The sequence below is a fragment of the Trichechus manatus genome, unplaced genomic scaffold (assembly GCF_000243295.1).
Source record: "Trichechus manatus latirostris isolate Lorelei unplaced genomic scaffold, TriManLat1.0 scaffold00056, whole genome shotgun sequence".
Lineage (NCBI taxonomy): Eukaryota > Metazoa > Chordata > Mammalia > Sirenia > Trichechidae > Trichechus > Trichechus manatus.
In genome coordinates this window covers 5,326,513-5,348,745 of record NW_004443992.1, presented here as the reverse complement: position 1 = coordinate 5,348,745, position 22,233 = coordinate 5,326,513, and the positions used below count along the sequence as shown (strand labels likewise).

The following is a 22,233-nucleotide window of genomic DNA, read 5'->3' as shown; positions in this document are numbered from 1 at the left end:
TCCACTTCAGTGCTTATGTCTGCAGTTTTTATTTATAATTTCTAATACTATGGTGCCTACTTTGTTTTGTTGTTGTTTTGTGTTCGTTCCAGTTAGCAGGGCCTAATTTATTTTGTCTCTCTCCGTTCTTTTGCTCCTCCTGTGCCTAGCCATACAAAACTTGCAATCACACAGCATTGCATATGCCTTTTAATGTATCCATTATTTTGCTTCCTTAGTGAAGAAGCATTGATTGCCTTCCCATTCCAAGTATGCGTAACAAATAAATCATTCTTGTAGACATGGTACATCACAAGCACCCAAAAATAAATATTAGTAAAGAAGATGGCTTTGAATCTCAAATACAGAGCAAGCTTTCGAAAAGCTGGCAGTGTCCTTGGTGATAGTTGCTTGTTGCCATAGGAATGAATCCAAAGATTCCACAACATTTTCTAGCACCACGTGAGCTAAGTGGAAAGGATGACTTTTAGACACCAACCCTGTGTTCATATATTTACCTGGCAAGACTCTGGGAAAGGTAAAACTCCAGATGAAAGAATATATAAGTGTTTAGTTATGAGACTGGTGCATTATAAGATTTCTATCCGAAAATTGTTATTTTTAGCTAGTACATGAATTGCAAAAAAGTGAGAGAAGAGATCACAAAAAGTTTAATCTCATTAAACCCTGAAGTATAATGTAATGGAATAACAAAACTCTCATTTCAGAAAACAGTAGATTTCTTGTCTTCATGTCTCTACCCCAAGACAAGTGGCACCAAGTAAGCTTTGCTATTCACATGATCATGAGGCCTGTAGGTTTGAGTGTAGCAGCCTCATTGCCTGTCTTCGAGCACATTTTTCATAATCTGAGTTTCAAATAAGTGTCTAAGGTTCAAGTAGAAATTGAACCAGAAATCCATTCTTACTTGCTATCTCTCTGTTCTTTACGTGGAACCCATGTTCAGAAGTCAAGGTAAAAGTTGTCTTGCTCAGCAGCTCATGGACACTGTGGGAGAGATCATCACAAAGGAATAGCTAGCTTTGTTCTTCATAGGAGTGGGTTGTCACTATCTCCTCTGGCTGGCCTGCACCTTAGGAAGGTTCAGCCTTTCCCAAATGTTGCTGATTTCTGAATATTAGAAACAAATGAAATTGGCTAATCTTCAACCATTTTTGACATATAAGTATGGCTATTTCTTACATTCAATGTAATATATTATTGTTCTGTAAAGCTCTTCTTAGAATGCAGATAGTAAATATTTATGTCTGATATGAAAAATCCTATGTGGTTTAAACAACTATGTAATATGTATACATGTAACTACATCACCCATCTATATGCTATCTAACCTGGCTAAACGAACTTTTTTAGACATTTCTACATTTCTATAAGCATCAAGTATCAAGCATTTACTCTGTGCCAGGAACTGTGCTACGTACCACACAATTTTTTTCTCATTTAACTTACAATAACCCAGTGAGGTAGATGCAATTATTACCCAAATTTTACAGATAAAATTGAAGGTAACACAGATTAACTAACTTGCCCAAGGTCATATAACTCAGAAGTGAAGCCAGAATTTTATCACATAGGCAGTCAGACATGAGAGCTTAACTTACCGAGGTCCTCTGCTGTGTTTGAGCCGGAAAGGCATCAACCTCAGGTCAGGTCATTCAATGGTCTCCAAGGAAGACAAAACTAGTTTTCTCCAGCAAGAAGAAGGAGGCTGCTTCTGCTGGCCCAGAGAGTTCAGAAGAATCTGGAGGTTCAAGCTTTTTTGGACTTATCCATTCAAATGTTCCCATCCCAAGTCTCAGGGTTCCTCTTTTCTGAGCAAGGCTCACATTTTAGTATAAGAAACCTGTCATACCTGTGTGTTCAGTCTCCTTTTCCCTCTACCATGTAACCTGATTTTCAGCACAGCCTGACCTGTGGCTTCAGGAGAAGAGAATCTCTTTAAAGGGTACCTTGGAGTAAATTTAACTTTTACAGCTTACCCTGAGTTGAGAGTTGGCTGAATTGAGCTCATGCTTTATTTTCTTGAAGACTTCCACAGCCAATGCCACAATCCCTTTAAATTACCGTTACTCCCCACCCCCGTACTCTTCAGATACTAGAGCTATCACGTGAGTGAATGCTTCAGCTCCCACCTGTACCTCACCTTAATCTACCACAGATGAGTCTGTTTAATTGTGATACTTCAGCATGGCACAGGTTATCATCAGGAGTCATCCACTTACCACCAGGAATGGATCCTTGTTGCTATTTGACTGGTGAGTGTTTTGTTCCAGAATCCCATGCCTCTACATTCTAGAGCTATCTCTGGTACCAACTAGCTTATCTAGGGTTCCCCCCACATCAGTGCCTGAAGCAAGACTTGTGTGTAGGTGGTTTATTTAGGAGCTGATTCCAGGGAGGAAGAGTGAGCCACTACGATAAGTGAGAGAGGGAAAAATATATAAAGGTGAGTTATTGATATTGCAGCTGTAGGCAACAAGGGCTTGATTTCACCGGGACCTCCTGAGCAATATAGAAAGTGTCTCCCATGATTATCCCCATGAAGGACCAGAAGCAGAAGCATTTATCCGCTATTTCGTTCTCATCCCCCGTTGGCTAAGGTTTGCCTGACAGCTGTTAATTCCTTTACACTTCCAACTGCACACAGAGCAGCCTGAACAAACACACCCATCTTAGGGCATCAGAAAATCCCTGGAGCAGAGAGTGAAGATTGCAGTATCTGCTTGAGACAAGTCTCCATCAGGCTGAAGTGAGTCAGAGCTGGAATCAGTTATGACCAAGAGGATGTGAGGTAGAACTGCAGGAAATATCTGATATACATGCTAACCAGCCCTTCCTCTGAATTCTCTATTTCTGTATCAAGCCATAGCGGAATTACCTAAACTGCATTATGTTTACATGCACATACAGATAGAGATAGAGACATACATGAGATTCAGATAGAGACAGACATACTTTTTTTTTTTTCTTTCATTCTGACTGCAGTGGAGAAAAACAGACTAAGCGGTGTTTAGTTGGAAGCCATTTCAGTAATCCTGGCAAGATAATGGTGGATGGTAGGTGACAGAGGTAGGTGATAGAGATGGAAAGAAGCAGGAAGATTCTAGCTATATTTGGGAGGTAACACTAACAGGAGTTGGTTATAAATTGAATACGGGAGTGGGAGAGAAAGAGAGAAATGGAGATGGACTCCTGGGACTTTGGCCTGAGCTCCTGGGAAGACGGAATGCTATTTAGCAAGCAGAAGAAGACTTAAAGAATAAGTAGTAAGGAGTGATGAGGTTGAGAAATCAAGATTTTTCACATGATAATTTGATTTGAAACCTCTCCTAGTTATAATGGCAGAGAATACTGCAGGGATGTTTATGACTTTAAAAAGAAAGCATTGTTTTGTAAATTGCAACAAACAGGTATTGCCATATTATGATTCTTTGCACATACCTTGAGGAAAGAACACAATCTATTCACATCTTACTGAAAAATGAGCCCATAAGCCATAAAGCTTTGTTCTACCTGTGAAATATATTTTTTCATGATCATTTACAAGCTGTTCAGGAAGGACAGAGTTAATTAACGGTATTTTCTTACTCAGGAATTTATTTTTAATCTTAGACGTGTCCAAATGTTCTAAAAAAAAAAAAAGAAAAATCTGACACTACTAAGAAATGAACAAATACAGAAACTAGTCTTAAACGCATATTCTCTTGCAATTTGATTTTAAAACAGCAGAATTATGATTTCTTAAATTGTCATATTGAATTCCTCCTCACAACTAAACTGAATTGACGGCACAGTGAAACTGATAATAAAAAAAAATGCATTGTGGTATCACAACCAAAAAAGAAGAAAAAAAAACCTCCTAATTTGGTGTCTGCCACAATACACCCTGGTGGTGCAGTGGTTAAGTTCCTGGCTGCTAATCAAAAGGTTGGTGGTTCGAACCCACTAACCGCACCATGAGAGAAAGATGTGGTAGTTTGCTTCCATAAAGATTTACAGCCTTGGAAATCTTATGGAGCAGTTCTACTCTGTCCTATAGGCTTGCTATGAGTCAGAATTGAGTTGATGACAATGGGTTTTGGACAATACACAGCTGCATTGTGAAAGCCCTTTGTTTTGACAATAGAGGATGGTCTAATGTGAAACATTTGGCCCGCAGAACAGGATAAGAAAAGTCGTAACAGCAGCTTTCTAAACTGGAAGAATTACCAGTTAAACAGTGGCAATGGTACATCAGAGTCTGAAATCAAATAAAGGTGGTGCAAGACTGAAGGTGGATTCGATTTGGTGGAGAGAGCTAAATACGACCTATTAATTGATATATCTTTGTGCCATGGCCTATGAGTGAATTTTCTTTTTCCCCATTGCTATTATTTCTCTTGTTTGAAAGTCAAATTCAAAAATTAAGCACAGGGAAAATTCAATGAACAGATCATGGAAAAAGAGAAAAATAGCCAAAGGATGGTGGGAAAGCCGCAGGAAGACTACCACAAAGACAGAAGAAATTCAGTTGGTGAAGCTGTAATTATAAACCTGAATCTTTTACCATGTGTTCAAGACATTTCCCTGTCCCCCATTCCCTGCCAAAATAGGGTCTTAATAGGTGCTGTCTAGTGAAACTCATCTACATATTATTACTCAGGCCTTCTTACCAAACTGCTATAATTTATATACTCTCCTGGCCCCATATCCCTGGCAGGATTTTATCTGATGAAGGAAAAACTAGAATGCATGGTGCCCAAAGTATGGATATACTGATGAAGACAACTCTGCAGAAAATCTGAAATCTGGACTCTCCAGTTGGCAAGGTCAAATTATTTATACTATATATGCTGACATGCAGTAGCTACCTCCTCCAAGTAAAACAGGATCAGGATAACTTTTAAAATATAGAACATTCATAGTGGCTACTGAGTAAAACTTCTAATCATGTAACAGTTACAATACCCTTGAGATTTTATTTGTATAACATTCTGTTCCACTCGGTTGTGCCTTTGTAATTTCTTTAGAGATAAGAGGCATTGTACACTCATAAAAGCTATTGTTATCTATTCCTATGTCACTGGTTTGTTTTACCCATCAAATAATTGTCAGTTCCTTGCTGAGAAACGCTAAAGTTTGTGGTTATATAAACAAAAGGCAAAACAAAAGGACTTAAAGCAATGTATCATAAAATACTTGTTTTAGCAATCCTAAAATCTAAACATTCAGACATTATACTTTATGAAGAGATTGTACAGAAGAGATGACAATATTTATGTAGTGCATTTGAAAACAGAAGAATTCACATGCAAAAAGGCAGTACCCCAGTACTAAATCCCCCAACCTCCAAACAAACAAAAAATATGCTTAAATACATATATATATGAAATAAGAGTAATGAAAAAATCAAGTGGATCTTATGAAAAGATTCATAAGGAAGAGACTACTGTATTTTGACACAAATAACATGCACCTTCTAAATTTGCTCGCAACTGCTCCCTCTTCCCCTTGAGGTATTTTTGTAAGCACACTATGCTAAGTTTTTTTTACAGCAACATGTAAAAAATAATTGATGTATTGGCGCTTATGAAAATACCATGCAGGGGGAGGGAGCAGTTGTCAAACGAACATAGAAGGCATGCATTCTTTGCATAAAAATATGGTATAATACAAGAACCTGTAACATAAAGGCACATGACTGTAACACAATGGTCATGGAAGATCATATTTGTAACTTTTAAGAAAATTTGAGCTGGCATTTCTTTTACACTCAATAAAATTTAAGAAGACCTAATGTCTATGAAATAAGAAATTCTAGCTCTATCATTATGATGTAACTTTGTGAAAATTACTTAACATCTCTGTGAAAAATAGAATTTTTCAGAAATGGCAATAGCAACATTTCTGGTCTCATGTGCTCTTCATGAACTTTACCACATCTCATTAAGAGTTGGAGTTTAACCCTCCTCTCCTTGATATTGGGTAGATTTTGTGGCAGCTGCAGTGAATATAATGTGATCTAAATGATACTGTGTGACTTAGAATGTTAGGTCATAAAAGGTGATATGGCTTCTTCCTGGCTTGCTCTCTCTAGGGACACTCATCCTTGGAACCCAACTACCATGTTGTGAGGAAGGCCAGGCCATATACAGAGGCCACTTATAGGTCTTCCAGCTATAGTCGCGGCTAAAGTCTCAGCCAAGAGCCAGAATCCACTGCTAGAAAAAGAAAAGTGGGAAGGCCTACACTGTCTGGTACAAAGCTATAGCAATTAAGACAATGTGGTAGTGTGGAAAGGACAGACATAGACCAATGGAACTGAATGAAGATTCCAGAAACACACACATATATGGATGTTTAATTTTGATAAGGGCAGCACTACAGAGCAATAAATGGACTCGGTCAACTGAATATCTGTATCAGTAAAAAATGAACTTGGACCCCTACCTCACACTATGTACAAAAATCGGTTCTAGGGAGATTGTAGATTTATATGTGGAAGATAAACAAAGAAAGCTACTATCAGGTAAAATAAGCTAATATCTTCATTACTGTAAGATAGGCAAAGATGACTTGACAGCACTAAGTGTAAAAGAAAAAATGGATAAATTGGATTAAATTAGGGACTTCTGTTCAGAAAACACATCATTAAAGATGGGAAAAAGGTAAGTTACAGGATGGGAGAAGATATTTTAATACAAAACTGATATAAAAAAATATCAAAAAAGTACAAAGAACTCTACAAATCAGTAAGAAAGACAGGCAAACCAACTAAAAAGGGCAAAAGACACAAATAGTTCACTTTATAAAATGGCCAATAAATATAAAACAAGGTTTTCTACCAATAGTTGTCTAGTTATCTAGTACCACTGTAACAAAAATACCATAAGTAGATGGCTTTAACAAAGAGAAATTTATTCTCTCACAGTTTAGGAGGCTAGAAATTCAAATTCAGGGTGCCACCTCCAAGGGAGGGTTTTCTCTCTCTCTGTTGGCTCTGGTGGGAAGGTCCTTGTCATCAACCCTCCCCAGTTGAGGAGCTCCTCAGCACAGGGACCCTGGGTCCAAAGGACACACTATTCTCCTGGCTTTTGTTTCTTGATGGTATGAGGTCCGCATGTCTCTCTGCTTGTTTCTTGTTTCTCTCTTTTATGGCTCAAAAGAGATTGGCTTTAGACATAACCTAATCTTTAGATTGAGTTCTGCCTCATTAACATAACTGCCTCTAATCCTGCCTCATTACCATAGAGGCAGGATATATAACACACAGGAAAATCACATCAGATGACAAAATGGTGGACAATCACACAATACCAGGAATCATGGCCTAGCCAAGTTGACACACATTTTTGGCAGACACAATTCAATCCATAACAATAGTCATCAAGGAAATTTAAATTACATCACAGTGAAATACCACTACAATCACCACAAAAGCTAACATTGGAGACTGTTAACACTAAATGTTGGAAAAGATGGGGAATAATTGGAACCCTCATACACCATAGGCAGGATGTAACTTGATACAGTTTTGGAAAACTAGTTGGTACTATTAACTAAACCTGAAATTTGAAAACCCTTTGATCCACAGGAAACCCCAGTGACGTAGTGGTTAAGAGCTATGGCTGCTAACCAAAAGGTCGGCAGTTTGAATCCACCAGGCGCCCTTGGAAACCTTATGGGGCAATCTACTCTGTGCTATAGGTTTGCTATGAGTTGGAATCGACTCTACGGCAACGGTTTTTTGTTTGATCCACAATTCCACCCCCTGAGATGAATGATGCTGTTTGCTTTATTCTTAAAGCAGATAATTAGAGAAGCATATTAAGAGATGTGGAAAAATCTAAAGGTTACCCAGAGCAGAATTAGAAACATGACATATATATTCCAAATCACTAGAAAAATGAATAAACAAAACAGAATCCATAAACCAAAATAAATTCCAAGTGGACTAAATACTTGAATGTAAAATATAAATTATAAAAACGACAAAAGAAAATGTTGAGGAATATTATATGACCCTGCCATGGGAAAAGTCTTACTAAGCATGACACATGAACCATAAATAAAATATTTGATAGAATTACCTACTTAAAAATTTTAAAAATAAAAAATCTATATATGAAAGTGTAAACTGAATTGGAGGGCAAAGAGAAGTAAAAAAAAATATTAGCAACACTTATGACAAACACAGGGTTAAGATTCTTCTTAAACAAATACCTCTTAAAAATTAAAAAAATAAAAATATAAAAATTACCACCCCACCCAAAAATGAACAAACACACACAAAAAAAAAAACAATCCACAGGAAATTATTTGTAGTCAGTATACTTATTAATACGTAGTTAATCTCTCTAGAGGGTAAAAATAGAAATAAGATTTGAAATTTAGTAGATTGGCAAAAATAAAAATAAGAAAAATTGTTATTGTCAGCAATAATTTGAGCACCCTCGTAAACTCCTTTGGGAATTTAAATTGGATAACTTTTTCAGAGATCATTTGGCAATGTATTTCAAAAGCCCTAAAAAAAGAAAAGTATCCTTTGACCAACAATTCCCACTTTTAGAAATTTATCCTAGAGAAAAAGTTAACTTTGTAAAAGTACATTTTTATTACCTTAATGCTTCTAAGAACAAACTGAGAAAGCCTAACAATAAAAAATTGCTGCTGAACCCGGGAAGGTGAGTCCCTGTCTGGCATGCTCAGATTTGCCAATAATCTGGACATCGGTCTTTGAGAAAGAGAAAGTAATTTTATTGTAATTTGTAGAGCAAGGAGCCGGGAAGGGAGTGTTTCAGATCCAGCTCCATGAGCTACGGGAAGCAGGGCTTATGTGTGATTTGGGCAGCAAGATGGCGGCCACGCAGGCGTACTGGGGAGGGAAAATTCTAGAGAGAATACATAGAGAAGACGTTGCAGAAATTATGGCGGCCAGGAAACAGGAGGTGAGGTGGTTCTTGTCGCACCGCTCACTTCGGGATGGGGTCCGGGTGATGATTTTTCCACCTGTTGCTGTGTCCTCTACTGAAGTCAACTAACAGTCACAGATAGCCCTTCTGCACATGCGGGGTGGGCCAAATGTGGCTTAGGCTAGTTTAAGGCAGTCTTTTCTGACTAATGGAAAGTCACTGGCATTCGTAGGGTCAGTTTACAGAATTGGTTAAATATAGTATGGTAATTTACATAATAAAATACTACGTAATTATTGGAAATGATGACTTGGATCAAGGATCACCACCTCAGATGTCCACAGGGGCTCTTTGCCAAACTAGACAGCACATGCCCAATTTGGAGAGGCACCCAATTACTCAGCTCCAATTAATGGATGCCAAGCAAAAGGGGTCTGTGTGTATATCTATGTGTGTCTAGTGTCAGAATATCTAATATTTTTTAAAAAGCAGGAAATTACAATTTTTTATGTGAAATCTCCTGGTTTTCAAAAGTCTGCTATTGTTAAAATGTTTTGAAAAAGATTCAGTGACGAAATAAAATGTGTTACCTATGGATTGGACATAGTCCAAAGATTGGGACCTCTAATGTACACAGTATATATTTTATTGTCATGGAAAGATATCTATGAGATATTGTTAGTTTTAAACAGCTCTTAAAAACAGTTTATGCAATATGATCTCCTTTTTGTTAAATATGAAAACATTTATTTCTATGTATAAACTCTAAAAGTGTCTGAAAGTATATAAATAAAAATGTTAATAGTGTTTTTTCTATTTCATACATTTTTTCTATTTTTGCATTTTTATATTGATTATTAATATTATAAGAAGGATAAAGTCTTTATTATCTGTGGTTATAAAGGAAAAAATCAATAGTCTGGTTTTAAATTTTGAGAACTAAATTTAAAATCAAAATCAATGAATAAATACTCCTGAATATAAAATCATACAGACCTGAGTTCAAAGTCAATTCTTCCATTTACTACCTGTTAGGGGTTGAATTGCATCCCCCCAAAATATATGGATATAATCCCATCTGGGAATAGAGTTTTCTTTGTTACGTCAGTGAGACTATACCAGTGTAGGGTGTGTCTTAAACCAATCACTTCTGAGATATAAAAATAGCAGATTACGCACAGAAGCAAGGAAGCACAGATTGGGGAAGATAGATGCCATGCCTCATGAAGATGGCCACAGCACTGAGGAACAGAAGCTGAAAAGAGACAAGGACCTTCCCCAGAGCCGACAGAGAGAAAGCCTTCCCCTAGAGCCAGTGCCCTGAATCCAGACTTCTAGCCTCCTAAACTGTGAGAAAATAAATTTGTTTGTTAAAGTCATCCACTTGTGGTATTTCTATTACAGCAGCACTAGGAAGCTAAGAACACTACCTGAGTGGCCATGGGCTTCCTTACCTGTGAAATGACGATGATGATACCTACTATCCCTGCCTCAGATCCCCCTGGTTATGTGAAAGTAAATAAGTGAAAATAGAATTAATATCTACCACACGGTCAATTGAAGAGGGTTTCTTCTGTGACAGCTCAAGCCTGTAAAGGAGACAGACACCCGTAGAAGGTAATAATGTAGGGAAACCATAATAAGCAAAAGATTTTTGTTTTTACTAATTCTACCCAGGGCCTTTACCCTTTTAACTCTTCTACTCTCAGTATCTAAAGCTCCTTCCTGACCTACACACCACTCCTTAGCAATGAAATCAGGCCGAACGGAGCAGAGAATGGCTGACAATTCTTTGCCAGAAATACCATTAGATCAGGTGGACTTTGTATCTTATTCTCAAAGAACATACATATACGTAGGTCTGGTGCTAATCAGTGGAACTCAGAGACAAATGGGATAAACTAGGGAAACCACTTCCAAGATTGGATTCAGCCCTGAAGTAAAGAAATGAGTAAACATTCTTTGAGAGTTTGTTACCATTTATCTTCTTTATCTCTGCCCCTCCCTCTCATTAGTAAAGGCATGGATTTCTCTAAGTGGATTTCAGGGTGGTGAAAAGGTCCACAGGATAGACCAACCAATTGGCTGACATAAAATGGGTTTTGTTTCTGTTTGTATCATCTCTTTTTATCTTAGGGAGCGTAGATGCCTGCATTTCACTTTTCCTTCTACGGGCAGGTAGGCATAATGGAGGATAAAGAAATTTTTTCAAGCCATTATATTACCATTGCAAACCTGCTTCAAAATGAGTTTCTAGTACACGCCCCCCTCCCAAGTGCCCAGTTGTAGACATAGAGAGTAATTGCATCATATCTGGTCCATTGAAATAGCATACCCTTTGAGACATTTTTGATATAATAACCCATTTTCATTATTTTTTTAATTCACAATAAAAAGAACAATATAAGTGGTGTTTCACATCTTTACTCTTTCAGTAATGTACAACATGAACATAGTAGTGTTAAGAAGTCGAGAATAACTTAACAGTAGCTATAGAAGACCTTTTAAAATTGCAAAATTTCAACAATTATCTTCCCTAAGTTCCCCAAATTAGCATATTTGTTAATAAAATTAATTACGAAGCTTTTCAAAATAAAAGCAATGCTTTAAATAAATATATTCTTTCATAACCATAGAACATTTAGTCCTGTTGGAGGTAACAAACATATCACACTAAAGTAGTTTATGAAGACATTGGGGTGAAAATTATCTAGATGCAATTATAATTTGTCATTTTTTTCTTTTTGTGTGTGTTTCTCTGCATGTGTTAAAATTATATCACAGATGTTGTATAATCAGATAGTTCTTAAATCGTCACGAAGATATTATCTGACCCACAGAATTTATATCTGCTCAATATGATGACACATTGTTTGAACAATGTCTTTAAATGTAAATTTAGTACCCTAAATTAAATATAATCAATGCCAAGACTTCTCAGATGTTAATGTCTGTTACAAAAAATGAATGCTAGACTCCCAGTTTGGAAGAAAACACCTTCCTACAAATCTCAGCCCTGGAATTTCACAACTGAATGTTATTGTCATATCAGAATCCTAATTACAACACCACTTCCACTGTGTTTAATTAAGAGTACCACATAGGTGGGTATAAATTCACTTATGATCAGCTTTTCAACTGAAATCGTATCTGTTAGTAAGCTACTACAGAAATTTTCTTTCTAAAAATTGAATTTGTTTAATAAATATTTTCAACAGTTCACTAACAATAAATGACTGCTAATCTTTCCAAAAATTCTGATCATTTGTTTATCTTTCATTCACTTGTATTTCTACTGTGATTCTTAGGAATTTTTCTAATATATATTTTAATCTATCAAAACATCTAGACATTGGTAAATTTTGTTTCCTTCAATAGTAACCTATGTTAAGACTTCTAAATTAAATGACTAAGAAATAAAATGAAACACAGCAACAGGTTACATTAAGTGCTCTTTAGAATTTCAAGTGAACAAGTTTGCCCCAAAATAATAAAGGAATAACTTACCAAATGAATAATGAAACACAGAATAGATTTTACAGGATTTCACACACACACATACACACACATACACCTCCACACACATCCACACATTGGTGTGCACACACATCTTAGATTTTAAAACACTGCTATTAAAGATTTAACTTAGATAAATTAACTGCATTAAAATACTGACACTGTGAAAATATCTGTTTATGTCCAACACCCCACTGAGGGCATCCTTTTGTGAACTTCTAAAAGTGGAAAGAAAGAAAAAACAGAAAGAGAAAACAGAGTTCTTGACAGGAAGGATTGGTGAACGTGCTGATGCTGCTCAGGCTCACAGCTTCCCGTTCTCCTCACCACTTTCCTTCTCTTCTATCGCTTCCAGGCTACGCTTGCTCTTGGCATCTGCACTGCTGCTAGGGGCTTTACCCAGTCCACAGGACAAGCACGCCAGCTGGATCTGCTTCATGTTTTCTATGGCTTCATTCTTGGCATTCTTCAACACATCCCCTTGGCCCTGCAAATAGGTGGAAACATACATCGAAGAAGAATATTATGACCAGGCATATCCTGAGTGACATCACTCTATATCCTTCGTGCTACTGCTGAATGAGGCAAGAGACCCAGGCCCATAATCTCACATTCCCAGGGTTTAATCCAGGTTCATTCTAGCATTACTGAGGGATTTTTGTCTCAAGTTGAGCCTTACCTACTGCTGCTATAACAGAAATACCACAAGTGGATGGCTTTAACAAACAGAAGTGTATTTTCTCATGGTGTAGGAAGCTAGAAGTCCAAATTCAGAGCACCAGCCAGAGGGGAAGGCTTTCTCTCTCTGTCAGCTCTGGAGAAAAGTCCTTGTCTCTTCAGCTTCTGCTTCTTGGTTCCTTGGAGATTTCCATGTGTCTTGACATCTATCTTACCCCCTTTCTGCTTCTACTCACTTGTTTAATCTCTTTTATGTCTCAAAAGAGATTGACTCAAGATACACCTACACTAATCCTGCCTCATTAACATAACAAAGACAACCCATTCCCAAAGGGGATTATTACCACTGGCATAGAGGTTAGGATTACAACACATATTTTTGGGGGACACAATTCAATCCATAAAATTCTACCCTTTGGCCCCCAAAAATTCCTGTCCTTGCCACATTTGAAACACTTTCACACCTTCACATCATCCCAAAAGTCTTAAATCAACTCCAAGTCGAAATTTTCATCTTCTGAATCATCTAAATCAAATATGGGTGAGACTTTAGGTGTATTCCATCCAGAGCAAAATTCTTCTTCATCTGTGAACCTGTGAAATCGAGACTACAAGTCATCTGTTTCCAAAGTATAGTGGTGGAACAGGGACAAGGTATATGTTTCCATAACAAATGGGAGAAATTGGAGGGAAAGAAGGAATAACAGGCATCAAGCAAGTCTCAAACTCAGCAGAACAATTTACATTAGCTCTCAAGGCTTGAAAATAATCCTCTCTTCTCTAAGACCATCTAGGCAATGGCCCCACCCTCCAGACTCTGAGTGTTGGCCACACCCTCTGGATTCTAGGTGGAGACCACCCCCCTCCCCACCCCCACCAGCCCTGGTCTTCAGCTCCACCTTCCAGACCCACAAGGATGGCAACTCTGCTCCCTCAGCTTTAGGTGGTCCCATTCACCTACTCTATCTGAGTGGCGACCCCACCCCCTCGGCCCTTGTAGGCCCCATTCTTCTGCCCCTTGGGCATGGCAGCCCTGCTGCCTCAGCTTTGGGTGGTGGCCCAATCCCCCTGGCACACCTTAACAACAGCCTCAAACTCTGGAACCAAGTTGGTGAAGATCCAACTCTTTGAAACCTAGAAGGCTATGGCCCCACCCTTTGAGATCCAGGAGACATTGGCCATGCCCTTTGAAACCAAGAAGGTCCTGCTTTCCATGCTGATCAGTTCTGCTCATCTCCCAGCTGCTCCAGAGATGGTCCTTCCCTGTTCTTGGAGGACAACAAATGTAGCTCCTTTGGCCTGTTTCCTGTCTGTAGAATTCCAACAGGCAGACAGTTTTCTTTCCTTTCATCCTGTCTCTGACCCCTTCAGTCTAAGCTGATGGGTTTTCTGCTGTGGTAGTTTGTTAGATCCATCAGTCACATGCTTAATTTCCTTAACAAAAGATTGTATAGCCACATGCTTGGTGAACATTCTAGGACATGTGTCCTTAGTCTGTACAACAGAATTTTCTGAATCTTTAAGTTTGTTTTCATTTTGCACATTTCATTTCATTTTTAAGTACATTTCTTCCCTCTTGCATTTTACTATAAACAGCAAGTAGAAACCACATGGCCCCTTTAGGATCTTCCTTAGAAATCTTATCAGTCAGATATCCAAGTTCATCACTTACAAGTTCTACCTTCCACCAGATATTTGAACATAATTCAGGCAAGTTATTTGCCACTTCATAAAAAGCCATTGTCAATCACACGTTCATCATTTTCTTTTAAAGCCTCATGTCCACATTTCTAGCAACATTCTGTTGCTGGTACCATATGTATTCTCTAAGACAATAGAGACTTTCTGTATAGGTCTCCTCACTTCCTTCTGAGCCCTTACCAGAATTGCCTTTGACATCCATAATTCTACCAACAGTATCTTCATGGCAATCTAGGCTTTTTCTATTAGTCACCTTAGAATTCTTCCAGCCCCTACTCATTACCCAATTCCAAAACTGCATCTACATTGTAGATATCTGTTAGAACAGCACCCCTACTTCTTGGTACTAACGTCTGTCTCAGTTATCTAGTGCAGCTATAACAGAAATACCACAAGTGGGTGGCTTTAACGAACAGAAATTTATTTCCTCACAGTTTAGGAGGCTAGAAGTCCAAATTCAGAGCACTGGCTGGAGGGGAAGTCTTTCTCCTTCTGTCAGCTCTGGAGAAAAGTCCTTGTCTCTTCAGCTTCTGCTTCCTGGTTCCTTGGGATATATGTCTTGGCATATATCTTACCCTATCTCTGCTCTGCTCACTTGTTTAATCTCTTTTATATCTCAAAAGAGATTGACTCAAGATACACTTTACACTAATCCCGCCTCATTAACATAACAAAGACAATCTATTCCCAAATGGGATTATAACCACAGGCATAGAGGTCAAATTTACAACACATATTTTTGGAGGACATAATTCAATCCATAACACTGACATTGTGAAAATATCTGTTTATGTCCAACACCCCACAGAGGGATCCTTTAGTGAACTTCTAAAAGTGGAAAGAAAGAAAAAACAGAAAGAGAAAACAGAGTTCTTGACAGGAAGGATTGGTGAACGTGCTGATGCTGCTCAGGCTTACAGCTTCCCGTTCTCCTCACCACTTTCCTTCTCTTCTATCGCTTCCAGGCTACGCTTGCTCTTGGCATCTGCACTGCTGCTGGGGGTTTTACTCAGTCCACAGGACAAACACGCCAGCTGGATCTGCTTCATGTTTTCTATGGCTTCATTCTTGGCATTCTTCAACAGATCCCCTTGGCCCTGCAAATAGGTGGAAACATACATCGAAGAAGAACATTATGACCAGGCATATCCTGAGTGACATCACTCTATACCCTTCGTGCTAGTACTGAATGAGGCAAGATACCCAGACCCAGAACCTCACGTTCCCAGGGTTTAATCCAGTGTTCATTCTAGCATTATTGAGGAACTTTGCCTCAACCTAAGCCTTACCTACCAGCTCTGAGGTTGCCAGCATCCCCTTGAGATTTCTGCTAGCCAAAAACTCCCACAACCAGGGTCTGAGACTTCACACACTACTACAACTCCCACCTCACTCAAGCCTAGCACCCCTAGGCTTGGGAGAAAACAAGGACAGCAGCTCTTCATTAATAAACTGAAAATTAATTCAACCCCCAGTGTACAAGAGCTTACAAAGCAAAACATCTTCTGTAAAGTACATCACACATCCTTATGAGCTTGTTTTTAATATATCGGGTTACCTTTGCAATTTGCCTTTTAAAAAATGATTCCAAAAACCAAACCAACTTCCATCAAGTCGATTCCAACACATAGTGACTCTATAGGGTATAATAGCCCCACGGAGTTTCCAAGGCTTTAAATCTTTATGGAATAAGACTACCACATCTTTCTACCATGGAGGAACTGGTGGGTTAGAACTGACAACATTTTGGTTAGCACATGAGCACTTTAACTACTGCATCACCAGGACTCCTCGATAAATAATTGTTGTTGTTATTAGGTGCCATCATGTTGGTTCCTACTCATAGCAACTGCTATGGATTGAATTGTGTCCCCCAAAAATATATGTCAACTTGGCTAGGTCATGATTCTCAGTATTGTATGATTGTCTACCATTTTATCATCTGATGTGATTTCCCTACGTGTTGTATATCCTATCACTATGATGTAATTAAATGGATTAGCAGCAGTTATATTGATGGGGTCTACAAGATTAGATAGTGTCTTAAGCCAATCTCTTTTGAGATATAGAAGAGAGATGCAAGAAGAGAGACATGGGGACCTCACACCACCAAGAAAGCAATGTCGGGAGCAGAGCGTATCCTTTTGACCTGAAGTTTCTGTGCTGAGATGCTCCCAGACCAAGGGAAGACTGATGACAAGGACCTTCCTTCAGAGCTGACACAGAAAGAAAGCCTTCCCCTGGAGCTGGTGTCCTGAATTCAAACTTCTAGTCTACTGGACTGTGAGAGAATAAACTTCTCTTTGTTAAAGCCATCCATTTGTGGTATTTCTGTTTATAGCAGCACTAGATAACTAAGACAGTGACCCTAAGTACAACAGAAAGAAACACTGCCTCGTCCTGAGACATCCTCACAGTTGCTATGCTTGAGCCCATTGTTAAAGCCACTGTGTCAATCCATCTCCTTGAGGATCTTTTTCGCTGACCCTATACTTTACTAAGCATGATGTCCTTCTCCAGGGACTGGTTCCTCCTGATAACATGTCCAAAATATGTGAGATGAAGTCTCGCCATCCTCGCTTCTAATGAGCATTCTGGCTATACTTCTTCCAAGACAGATTTGTTCGTTCTTCTGGCAGTCCATGGTATATTCAATATTCTTCGCCAACACCATAATTCAAAGGCATCGATTCTTCTTAGGATTGCCTTATTCTTTGTCCAGCTTTTGCATGCATATAAGGTGATTGAAAATACCATGACTTGGGTCACGTTCCTCTTAGTGCTTAAAGTGATATCTTTGATTTTTAACACTTTAAAGAGGTCTTTTGAAGCAGATTTGCCCAATGCAGTGTGTCGTTTGATTTCTTGCTTGCTGCTTCCATGCGAGTTGATTGTGGATCCAAGTAAAATTAAATCTTTGACAACTTCAGTCTTCTCTCCGTTTATGATGATGTTGCTTATTGGCCCAATTGTGAGGATTTTTGTTTTATGTTAAGGTGTAACCCATACTGAAGGCTGTAGTGTTTGATCTTCATCAATAAGTGCTTCAAGTCCTCTTCACTTTCAGCAAGCAAGGCTGTGTCATCTTCATATTGTAGGTTGTTAGTGAGTCTTCCTCCAATCCTGATGTCACATTCTTCATCATATAGTTCAGCTTTGCGGATTATTTGCTCAGCATACAGAGTGAATAAGTATGGTGAAAGGACACAAACCCAATGCACAACTTTCCTGACTTTAAACCGTGCAGTATCCTCTTTTTCTGTTCGAATGACTGCCTCTTGATCTATGTACAGTTTCTTCATGAGCACAATTAAGTGTTCTTGGATTCCCATTCTTCACAATGTTATCCATAATTTGTTATGATCCACACAGTCAAATGCCTTCGCATAGTCAATAAAACACAGGTAAACATCTTTCTGGTATTCTCTGCTTTCAGCCAAGATCGATCTGACATCTGCAATAATATCCCTCCTTCCATGTCCTCTTCTGAATCCGGCTTGAATTTCTGGCAGTTCCCCGTCAATGTACTGCTGGAACCACTTTTGAATGATCTTCAGCAAAACTTTACTTGTTCATGATATTAATGATATTATTCAATAATTTCCACATTCTGTTGAATCACCTTTCTTTGGAATGGGCACAAATATAGATCTCTTCCAGTCAGTCGGCCAGGTAGCTGTCTTCCAAATTTCTTGGCATAGATGAGTGAGCACCTCCAGCGCTGCATCTGTTTGCTGAAACATCACAATTGCAGCCTTGTTTTTCAGGCCTTCAGTGCAGCTTGGACTTCTTCCTTGAGTACCATCAGTCCTTGATCACATGCTACCTCCTGAAATGATTGAACATTGGCCAATTCTTTTTCATATAGTGACTGTGTATTCCTTCCATCTTCTTTTGATGTTTCCTGCATGGTTTAATATTTTCCCAATAGAATCCTTCAATATTGCAACTCGAGGCTTGAATTTTCTTTTCAGTTCTTTCGGTTTGAGAAATGCTGAGCGTGTTCTTTCCTTTTGGTTTTCTAACGCTAGGTCTTTGCACATTTCATTTTAATACTTTACTTTGTCTTCTCAAGATGCCCTTTGAAATATTCTGTTCAGCTCTTTTACTTCATCATTTCTTTCTTTTATTTTAGCTATTCTACGTTCAAGACCATGTTTCAGAGTCTCTTCTGACATGTCTTTTTCTTTTCTTTCTTTCCTGTCTTTTTAATGATCTCTTGCTTTATTCATGCATGATGTCCTTGATGTCATTCCACAACTTGTCTGATTTTCAGCCATTAGTGTTTAATGAGTCTAATCTATTTTTGAGATTGTCTCTAAATTCAAGTGGAATATACTTAAGGTCATACTTTGGCTCTCATGGACTTGTTCTAATTTTCTTCAGCTTCAACTTGAACTTGCATATGAGCAATTGATGGTCTGTTCCACTGTTGACCCCTGGCCTTGCTCTGACTCATGATATTGAGCTTTTCCATCATCTCTTTCCACAGATATAGTCAATTTGATTCATGTGTATTCCATGTGGTGAGACCCAAATGTACAGTCACCACTTATGTTGGTGAAAAAAAGGTATTTGCAATGAAATAGTTGATGGTCTTGCAAAATTCTATCATGCAATCTCCAGTGTCATTTCTATCACCAAGGCCATACTTTCCAACTACCAATTCTTTATTTCACCAGTAATTATCAATGCCATCTTGACTGCATGTTGGATTAATTTCAGACTGCAGAATTTGGTAAAAATCTTCAATTTTCTCATCTTTGGCATTAGTAGTTGTTGCATAAATTTGAACCCTAATAGTTGTACTAACTGGTCTTCCTTGTAAGCGTATGGATATTATCCTATCACTGACAGCATTGTACTTCAAGATTGATCTTGAAATGTTCTTTTTGATGATGAATGCAACGCCATTCCTCTTCAATTTGTCATTCCCTGCATAGTAGACCATATGACTGTCTGATGCAAAATGGCCAATACCAGCCCATTTCAGCTCACTAATGCCTAAGATATCGATGTTTATGCATTCCATTTTATTTCTGACAACTTCCAATTTTCCTAGATTCATACTTCGTACATTCCATGTTCCTATTATTAATGGATGTTTTCAGCTGTTTCTTCTCATTTTGAGTCGTGCCACATCAGCAAATGAAGGTCTCAGAAGCTTGACTCCATCCGCTTTGAAATGGCAGCTCTTCCCCAGTCATATTTTGAGTGCCTTCCAACCTGAGGGGTTCATCTTCCATCACTATATCAGACAATGTTCCACTGGTATTCATAAGGTTTTCACTGGCTAAGTTTTTCAGAGTAGACTGCCAGGTTCTTCTTCCTAGTCTTAGTCTGGAAGCTTAGCTGAAACCTGTCCACCATGGATGACCCTGCTGGTATTTGAAATTCTGGTGGCATAGCTTCCAGCATCACAGCAACACGTAAGCCACCACAGTATGACAAACTGACAGACGTGTGGGGTGATGAGTGATTAGTTGCCCAAAACCATTTTGCCTTTTTCATTATACTGAGGACAATGTTCCCATCTGTCTGTGGAGAAAGATGATCTCCACAGGCTTAAGATGTCAGTCGAAACAAATGGCAAAAGAAAATTAGAGGAACACATTAACTGTCAGTTTCATCAGTGCCCAAGAAAGAGCTTTGCTCACTATTTTTACTTATTATTTAGTTCAGCATTATAATGATCAAGTACATACTCTCATGCTGGCCAGGGGCCTCAAAGACTAAGTATGGAAAGCTGGAACACATTTCCATAGTGACTATAGACAAAAAAGGAAGTAGCTCTTTCTCTCTCTCCTCTCCATTCTCACAGCAATGCCTAAGAGTGTCACTCTGAAACTGTGAAGAAGAATGTGGAAGACAGGAAGGTTACGCTGATGGCTGAGAGCTCCTCTACAAAGCAGAGCCTCCAACAAAGGGTAATTCACCTACTTCATGCAAAGTACTCCATGATACATTGTTTTATCTCTTCAATTTGTTGAATATTTTTCCCCTCAGGGTATATGGGGAAACTTGTATTAAAAAATACCTTAGAATAGTTCATTCCTCAAAATCTATAAAGATACTTACCAATTCCATCCCATGTAATAATAGCTACATAAACCCAAAAAACTGAAGCCGTTGCTGTCGAATCAATTCAGACTCATAGGAACCCTATAGGTACATAAACCAGTAAAAATCAGTTGCTGTTAGGTTGATTCTGACTCATGGTGACTGGGTGGCACAAATGGTTAAGCATTTGACTACTAACCAAAATGTTGGTACTTTGAACCCACTCAGAGGAACCTCAGAAAAAAGGCCTGGTGATCTGCTTCCAAAAGGTCACAGCCTTGAAACCCCAAGGAACGTAATTCTGCTCTACACATATGGGATTGCCATGAAATTGCTACATACTTCTAATAAAAACCTTTATCTATATGGGATGAATAAGTTGGGCTTTGCCTACTATTTTTGTTAAAATGAAATTACTCTCAATCATGGAATAGAATTTTAGAAGCAGACTTGGAAGTTGCACAGTCTAGCATTCTCATGAGGAGAAAAGAAGCTGAGCCTGATGAGGTAAATGATTGGCCCAAGGCCACAACTGTTTAATGACTGATCTGAGATTAAAGTCCAGGTCTTCTGCTCTATTCTACCCAAGATGTTTATAATTTAGTCTAAGGCTAAAGGCGAGAGAGACTGAAGACTCTGAGTGAGAGACATATTTTCTAAGGTAAAATTTTCCACTCCACCAGCAGAATTTGGGAGTCTGTTATTCTCAATGGAGTCCCTGAGTGGTGCAAATGGTTAACACACTCAGGAAACATTGAAGGTTCAGGTCCACCTAGAGGCACCTTGGAAGAAGGGCCTGGCAACCTACTTGTGAAAAATAGGCCACTGAAAATCCTATGGAGCACAGTTGTACTCTGACACACATGGGGTTGTCACGAGTCGGAATCACCTTGATGGCAACTGGTTTTACTGATCATTCTTAACAGTACAGACTTACGGAGTCCTCTGTCAACATGGAAAAATGAAGTCACATCCCCTTTGAAAAACGCAACTTTTAATACAACTTATAAAGTACTTACTTCTTTGTGCTTTACATATATTCATTCATTTAATCATCACAACATCCCTATGAGATATGTACTTTTATTATTCTCAATTTACCAATAAAGAAACTGAGCTCCTGAGAGATCACCTTTCCAAGAGTTAAGCAATTGCTAAGGGCAACTATGGGATTCAAGTCCTGCAGTTGGCTCCAAAGTCTGTGGTCTGAATCACTACATGATTTGCATCTTCTAAAGGCAAATTGTGCCCTCTCTAAAAAGCACATTACAGCCTCCTGTGCATTGTTACCCACAAAAACAACACAGACAAAAAGAAAATCATTACCTCTGTGACAGAACTTAGAGGTGTGGTATACAGAGTTGGGAAGATCGGGTGTGGCAAGAAC

General features: G+C 38.5%; 1 protein-coding gene across 2 annotated transcripts in view; it reads right to left on the bottom strand.

Annotated features, from left to right (window-relative positions):
- Positions 1-8,248: 8,248 nt before the first annotated feature.
- Positions 8,249-22,233, bottom strand: part of PLCL1 (phospholipase C like 1 (inactive)) — a 390,794-nt gene continuing 376,809 nt past the window's right edge. The window contains exons 6-7 of one of the 2 annotated variants that reach the window (XM_023732952.1): positions 15,724-15,883; positions 8,249-12,894 (exon numbers count right to left, since the gene is read on the bottom strand). In XM_023732952.1, coding sequence (XP_023588720.1) covers positions 12,860-12,894; positions 15,724-15,883 — 195 coding nt within the window. In that variant the 3' untranslated portion in view covers positions 8,249-12,859. Of the gene's footprint in view, positions 12,895-15,248; positions 15,884-22,233 lie in introns of those variants that run through there. The other variant, XM_004378194.2, reaches the window with a different exon arrangement.